Genomic DNA, 7799 nt, shown 5'->3' with positions numbered 1-7799 from the left:
CACAACACTCGACCATTTTGAGACATGCAAGGGAACTCAATTTTCTTCTAGCACTTTGTATGCAAGACCTTCTTACTGTGGCAACACTCAAAAAGAAGGAGGCCAAAATTGAATCATAGTGCTTATTGTTGGATTGTATGAATGGGGAGAGAGAGAGAGAGAGAGAGAGAGAGAGAGAGAGAGAGAGAGAGAGAGAGAGAGAGAGAGAGAGAGAGAGAGAGAGAGAGAGAGAGAGAGAGAGAGAGAGAGAGAGAGAGAGAGAGAGAGAGAGTGAGTTTAGGCTTGCTTTGACAACACTCAACCATTTTGGTTGCAGGGGATTATCTAAAGTTTCTTCTAGCACTTTGTATGCAAGACCATCTCAAGGCAATATGGCATGTTCTCAATGGTGTCCAAGGCAATGCGATGGATCGATTTTGCCTATTCCACTAAAAATAAAGCATGATCCAAGTCCCCACTAAGTACATAGTCTCTTCCTTGCAAGAGATGCACAAGGAGATTGTTTTTCGAGTGTCGCTCGTAGCAAGCGAGAACCTACTCAACACATAAAGATGTCAACTAGGGACGTCACTGACCCGATTAGGGCATGGAGGCGCGCCAAGAGGGTGTCAACCTCTTGTCGAATACCTATGGAATGGTCATCTAAGATCTCTAAGTCCGGTGTGAGCGGGAATACCCAAATCTGCCAAGAACCTCCTACGTCACGAAACTAAGCTAAACCTTGGGCTAATGACCTCGGTTTGACACGAAACTCACCGTAGGCAATTTCCTACATGTCCCCAAGCTACCTAGACCCTCAAACCTGAATTCTGCACCCTGGCAGAAAACACGCTTACTGTCTGACAGCAAAATGGAAGTTGTCGAAAACGGTCCCAGATGGTCTCTACAGCTGCGTCTAAGGGAGAGCTACCCTACTCTATGGTTGGTTTCACTGAAATCTACCCTAAACTCCCTAAAACTCACCTGTAAGTCCGTAGGTCGATGCTCGTGAAGTAGCGTCTCGTGGCAACTGGTTGGCGTTGAATCGAAGAGCTCGATGAGCTGAACGCGCCTGTGGTCTCGGTTCTGCAATGCGACTCGTGCAGCACAAGATAGCAATCAAAGAAGATGCGCACACAAAAATAGATAAGCTGCCCGCGCAGAGAGTTTTTCTAACTCATAAAATCCATCCCTCCTAAACCCTTTCATTTTGACCTTTATACTTAGGTCTTGTGGGAGGAGGGTTTCCCATAGATACATGGCTCAATAATCAATTGTGTGCTTGAGTTGGGAATCAGTACAACTTGGAAGCCCATGGCCCCAGAAGATAAACCCTTTACATTTGAATAGCAAAAATATTACGAGCTCGACTTCAGAGTAGAAAATTAATACAAAAAGGCGGGGATTTGACTTGATGTAGTGGTGGCCGCTATCCACTGTTGCTGAGCTGCAACACTCCCCCCCTCCTAAACCAAGTCGTCCTCGACATGGGTTGTTGTGGAGTGTGTTAAGCGCTTGGAATTTCATCTGTCCAATTGAGTGGACATCTTTCTAATCTGCGCCCTGCCATAAGCTTAAGGGCCGCTTTGAACTGGGCCTTCTTCTCCTTTTCAATGGCTGATAGTGGGATATTCTGGATCCCATGCTTCAACTCGATCGCTATATAACTTACATATCTTGCTCTAAGGTCTGCGACTTCGATGTTGAAGATCTTTGAATTATAGGAGAAGAAGCCGGTGTAGAAAGCCTCTTCGAATGTTTGGAGATAGTAGCTGGGCAAAAACATTAGACGAGAAAAAAATCCATGCAAAATGACTTCATCTGGTTGGCCGGATAGATCATAGTATAGGCCTCTTGTACCCTCCAAAAAACCCAACCAGGGAGTGTCGGTTAACTCCATCTGGTGGTATACCTGTATACAGGTTAGTAGCATCCGACATATTTTCCTTAGCATGCCTGTAGATAGGTTTGGGAGACCTCTGTACATTTCCTCAGCTTCAGTCAATGATCTGATCATATATTCTTCTGTAAGGTAGTCACCTGGCTTAGGAACTGGCAGTAGTGGATAGTTCATCCAAGTGGGATGCTCCTTCTGAAGGTGCTCAAACTCTTGCCATGTGTATACTCGCGGACAGGGGCAGACTGTAGGATCTTCTTTAATGTATCTAGGTGCGTGGACTTGATGGATAAGAAATTCTGGATGCTTCTTAAGCCATCTCTGTCGCCATGTAGGTTCAAGACTTTTCTCCGGCACCTGCTGCTCCTCAAGCTTCATTTATCTGCTGGGGAGTCAGGTGAGCGACATTTGCAGAGTGTAGTATATGCTGCTCCCAGCGTAGGCTCTTCCAATGATACCTCTCATGGAGGGTCTCCATGCGCTCTCTTAACTGCAGCTTTGCCAATTCATTCAATGTAAGCTCTTTGTCTACTGCTTCAGCTGTAGTAGGCTCTGGCTCTGTAGCAAGTGCAGATATTGGTTTCTCTGGAGGCATTTCTTGCTGTACAGTCCCTTCTGTCTCTAGTGGGCTGGCTTCTTTTCTTCTTGCATTTTCCCTGTAAGTAGACCACCAACTTGAAAGTTGTCAGTGTCTAGTGAGAGTGCTGGATAGGAGCTTCAACTGAATCTTTGATGATCATCAAATGCAAGTAACACTCAAAATATATGTATAAAGCATGCTTGCAAGCCCAAAACACTAAAACTGACAATTTAGCAACACCAGACAGTGAGCGTGTTTACTGTCTCTAGTAGGTGTTTTTGGCACTTTGAGGTGACAATGAGTGCATAGGCATGTAATACAATGCATGTGGAGTGTACTCCCCAATTTTGGTGTAATATGGAGCAATATACCATGATATATGGCAAACCCTAGATGGTAGGTGAGTTGTATAAATAGGTAACTTAGTGAAATTTTGATGCATAGTGCTTGTGGTTTCACAAACGTTGTGCAATGAGGCTAGATACAGCTTTTGATGGGGTGCAAGTGAACTTCTGAGCATTGAGACAGTAAGAGCGCTTACTGTCTCTAGAGTGATATGGAGCTGGTTTTTTGATCTGTAATGCCAGGGTTAGCTGGAAGGCATCATTTGATGATTTTTGATGTGATGATTTTGATAGTGTGATGCTCCTTGGCAACAGTAGGTCCAGAGTTGGCTAGCTGGTGACTGAAATGGCTAAGTGATGGTTGTTTGCATTTTTACTTGGTAGGAGGCTTAGCCAATGTAATCATGGTGATGTATAGGAGCTATTTGGAAACTTTGGTAGTAGTCTAGACATGGGAGACAGTAAGAGCGCTTACTGTCTCTTGAGCATTTTTTGAACTTTTTGAGAATGTAGCTTTATGGATGGCTCATAGAGGCTCTAAGAAGCAATTGTGGAGCTTGGCTCTCAACTTGGAATTGGGTATCATGGTTTCTTCACCAGGATTGATGTTGGCAGACTGATGAGCTTGGATTTTGGTCTAAGGATGGGGCTTTTGTGATTTTGTGGGTCAAATGCATGTATATTGATGTATTTTGAGGTGCATATGTGCTCAAAGTTGAGAAATTGGCCAAAAATCCCTTAGAGACAGTAAGAGCGCTTACTGTCTGGGGGATCACAGGAGTGACATGCAATTGGAGTTTTGTGTTGGGACATTGTAGCTAGGCCCTATACACCCTTTTGGTGTGGTCACTTGTCATTTTTGACATCCACATTGGGTGTGGTGTCTTCCCAGACTCCCAAAGCCATCTGCTGACTCTGTGTTGGTCTCGGCCTTCCGGAGCATATGCCTATGTGGCATTGTTATTAGACCTATCTATGAGGTCTCTGTGAAGTCCTATAGCCTTTGGTGGTCTCTAGAGTCTGCTGTGTTTTCTACGGGATTGTGCCTTCCCAACCTTGTGTGTGCTTGTTACGTGCTTGTAAATGAGTCAAACAAGCATTAAATGACTTGAAAAGTATTCGTACTTACCCCTCATGGTAGCCATGACTGCAATGTGGAAGCAGGTGGCAATATGCTCTCTCAAGCTCTCTTTCACAAGGACAAGTAGCAAATGAGCTTAGAAATGAGGGCTTGGGGTATACATACCTGGAGCTTAGGATGTGCAAGTGCAACCACCCCCATGGTTAGTCCCAACTCACATGTTAGATGACCTACGGATCGAAAATTTTGCGATTTGGACACCGTATGGCCAAATTCCATCACTTTTGCACTTTGAGCCTTTCCGCATTAAAAATATGGTTTCCGTCATTTTCCGCAACCTGACCTGTTGACATTGGAAATCCATTCTGAAAATTCCTGCGGGTTTCCTAATATTAGGAAACATTTCTTGTATCTCTGTTTTATTTTTGGCGGCTTATTACTATTTATTAGAAAATAAAAAGAGAAAAATAGCAAAGAAATAGCAAATCACTCCAAAAATTATCCGAAAAATCATAGGATGTCCCGATATCTCGTATTTATTTAAGATAGCTAAAAACTAAATTTTGTACATATTTACACACACCTAGGGGTATATATGTGGCAGTTTCCCCTTTTTTACCACTATTCAGGGCAGAAAATGCAAACTTGGTCAAGAAAATTCGCAATAAAACACAAAATAAGTCGAAAAACATTTGAATACACTGCCCTATCATCATTTTGGGTCTGCATTTGGAATGCCTCCCCTCCGCCTATCTGGAGTCCTCCTGGACGACATTGTGTCATACTAGTGGTGTTGTGCATGGGTAAAACATTGGTGCCTATGCAAGGCCGTGTAATTAGCCCTATGCATGCATACTCGGTCAGTGCATGGAAAAATTAATGCTGTGCAAGATGAGGGTCTTAAGCAGATTGCTTAAGGGCATGTGCTGGCGAGGTTTCCAAGTGGTAGAATGCTTCCAAGAGACTAAGTTTCTCGGACATGGTCAGAACTGGTGGTGGTTTGACCAATGTTGACGTGTTGAGTACCTGTTGATGTTTTTTAGGTTGCCATTGCAACCTGGATGTAGCCGGTTTCGGGTTTGGAATCTTTCGTTTGGGTTGCCATTTATACGAAACGGCAGTTTTGGTGGGCTGTTTAGGAACCCAAACTTGTTTGTAGTGAATAGGACTTTTGGGTTTGATTTGCCTGGGCGGTGGGTGGGCTCGGGTGTACTGTTTGGATTGTCGAGTAGCTATGATTTCCGTGTGGTTGCCTTTTGGCAGCGGGGGTTGAGCAACTGTTGGCTTGGGTTGCTTGGGCCGCCAGACCTGCTTGGTTTTCTGTATAGGAGTAATGACATTAGCAGGTTTGATTGGAGTCCACCTATATTTGTTGGATGTTGTCGATGTGTTGGGCACTAGTGGTGGCTTTGCTTTCCAGACAAGTTGTTGGCTAGGCTTTGGTGGTGGAGATTGTGGATTTGATTGTTTTGGCCGCCAAACTTGATTGTATGTTGGGCGAGGTAACTGTGGAATTCCGGATTTATGTTGAGGCCTTTTTTTTGTGTGAGGAAGTGCAGGTTGTGACACTGGTTCTTCAATGCTGACCTGACATGCAACATCAGCAGTTTCCTTTGGCTGTGACGGTTGTACAATTGCTGAAACAGGCACAGGTGGTGGAGGAAGGAATTTCTGATTTTTTTCTCGTAGTTGCTGATGAGGGACCTCCTCCTCGCTTGCAAACAACACTTTGCTGACCTTTCGCTCTGCTTGAAAGTACATTTGGTTACCTGACCAGTGCAAATAAGCGTTGTATCTCCTTTGCCAGGTTGTACCAAATATGATGGGGGAATAATCATCTTGAACATCGTACACATGAAATTGATGAGTGCACAGCAGGCCATTGATATACAAGGGTACCTCCGCCCAGCCTTTGGTTATGATAATTGCATTATTGAAGGCTTCACAGCAGCGAAATTCTGGCACTAACTGAACATTTGTCAACTGATTAAAGAAACTGTATGTGACGTAGTTGTAATGAGCTCTTGAATCCACTAAGGCATAGGTTGGAACTTTATCCAGGGTCACTTCAATCGGAATGCAAGGATCAACATTGTCATCATCCAGATCAAAAGGAGTAATCTGATACATCTCAGTCCACTTTTGCTTGTTGAATCCATGTTGCTGCTGCTTTCGTTTGAGTTGTCCAAGCCGTGCTTCTTCTTGAGCTTCTTCTTTGATAAATTTGGCTGTAGCTTTTCGACAACCAGCTGCATGCACCCTCTCAAGCATTTCTAGAGTTAGCGGGAGATGATATTTCTTTAACCTGCATCCACTAATCCAATTAGGCATCTCCTCTCCCTCTAATGTGGCAATTTTGATGGCCCCGCTAGATGATATATCTGTAATCAAATAGGGTCCCATGCCTCGTTTCTTCAATTTCTTGGTTTTTTGTTTGAGTTTGTAGACAAGCACATAATCACCTTTCTGAAATTCTTTCGTTATCAGGTGCTTGTCATGGAACTCCTTCATTCTGCGCTTTTGCGCGTAGATGCCTATGACAGCTTTCATTCTTGTTTCATCAAGTTTCTCTAGGCCATCTAGGCGTTGTATGAGCTCATGACCTATCCATTCAAGTGCTTGTGCCACTCTTAAAGTAGGAATTAGGAATTCCATTGGCAATATTGCATTAAGACCATACACCATATTGTATGGTGTTGTATTTAGGACAGTCTTATAGGCCACTCTATATGCCCAAATTGCAGCGTGCAATTTCTGGTCCCAATCAGTCCTATTGTTATTCACTATTTTTGTGAGCACTGTGCATAAGACTTTGTTTGTGCTCTCCGCTAAGCCATTGGCTTGCGGATGATATGGAGCTGACTTCTTATGTATGACAAGGAACTCGTCAAGCAAGTATTCAATCACTTCATTGACAAAGTGTGTTCCTCGATCACTGACTATTTCTATGGGTAGCCCATATCTGGTGAAAATTTCTTCATATAGAAACTGAGCGGTGGTGCGTGCATCATTTTTAGTTGTGGCTTTTGCTTCGACCCATTTCCTTAAGTAATCTGTAGCCACAATGATGTATTCAGCATGACTCCTATAGGCCGGTGTGATCGGACCCACGAAATCAATTCCCCATTTGGCAAATGCTCTAGTCCCTAGCATAGGTCTAAGAGGCATATGGTCCTTTCGCATAGGAACTTTTGCACGTTGGCAGTCATCACATCGCTTGACATACATCGCCGCGTCTTGAAGGAGTGTCGGCCACCATATCCCTACAAACATAATGAATTGCGCAGTGGGTTCTGCTGAGAAATGGCCACCAACCTGCCCTGCATGTGCTTCCTGTAGGATTGGTAGGTATTCTCTTTCCGATGCACATAGCCTTAACTGATTGTCTTTGTTTCGTTTATACAATTGATTGCCAATCAGTTGATACATTTCTGCTTCCTTTATTATCGCTCGTTCCCTTGTCTTGCTCGTTTTCTAGGGAAATGGAGTCCCCTTAAGATAATCGACACTGACTCCATTTAGGTGCAATGGTCACTTGGTATAAGGTGGCATGATCCACAGGTGGTTTGGCTCTGCATCGTGCACATTCTTGAATGTACTTGTGCACATCCTTCTTCATCCGCGGCCAATACACTCCAAGTCGATTCAACAAATATCTTTGGCATGTCTCAGATAGCTTCAACAAAATTCACATCTTTTTTGCACAAGGAGTCTATTGAAGGATAGACATGTGGTACTTTAAGTGTGAGAGAAGCTACTATACAAGCTAATATACAAGAGATGTAGAGAAGTGATGTACTACCCTACACCTAATTGCTTGCGAAAATGCGCAAAGCTCTCTGAGGGAAGTCCTTTTGTAAGTAGATCAGCAGGATTTTCTGTGGTGTGAACTTTGACAAGCTGAAGTTGCTTATCCTC

The 7799-nt window shown here is 43.7% G+C and overlaps 1 protein-coding gene and 1 pseudogene across 1 annotated transcript; both read right to left on the bottom strand.

The window, feature by feature from the left end:
* Positions 1 to 2243: 2243 nt before the first annotated feature.
* Positions 2244 to 2471, bottom strand: LOC147440449 (uncharacterized). Its single transcript, XM_086483527.1, has one exon. The coding sequence runs from the start codon at positions 2469 to 2471 to the stop codon at positions 2244 to 2246; it is 228 nt and encodes a 75-aa protein (XP_086339653.1).
* Positions 2472 to 5278: 2807 nt separating this feature from the next.
* Positions 5279 to 6011, bottom strand: LOC147440448 (uncharacterized; annotated as a pseudogene).
* Positions 6012 to 7799: the final 1788 nt, after the last annotated feature.

This window comes from Adiantum capillus-veneris, chromosome 15 (genome assembly GCF_014529385.1).
Source record: "Adiantum capillus-veneris isolate H3 chromosome 15, ASM1452938v2, whole genome shotgun sequence".
NCBI classification, from domain to species: Eukaryota; Viridiplantae; Streptophyta; class Polypodiopsida; order Polypodiales; family Pteridaceae; genus Adiantum; species Adiantum capillus-veneris.
This window is presented reverse-complemented; position numbering and strand designations above follow the sequence as displayed.

Excerpts from the sequence above, each read along its gene's own strand:
- LOC147440449 (XM_086483527.1), bottom strand. The coding sequence starts at position 2,471 with ATGCCTCCAGAGAAACCAATATCTGCACTTGCTACAGAGCCAGAGCCT.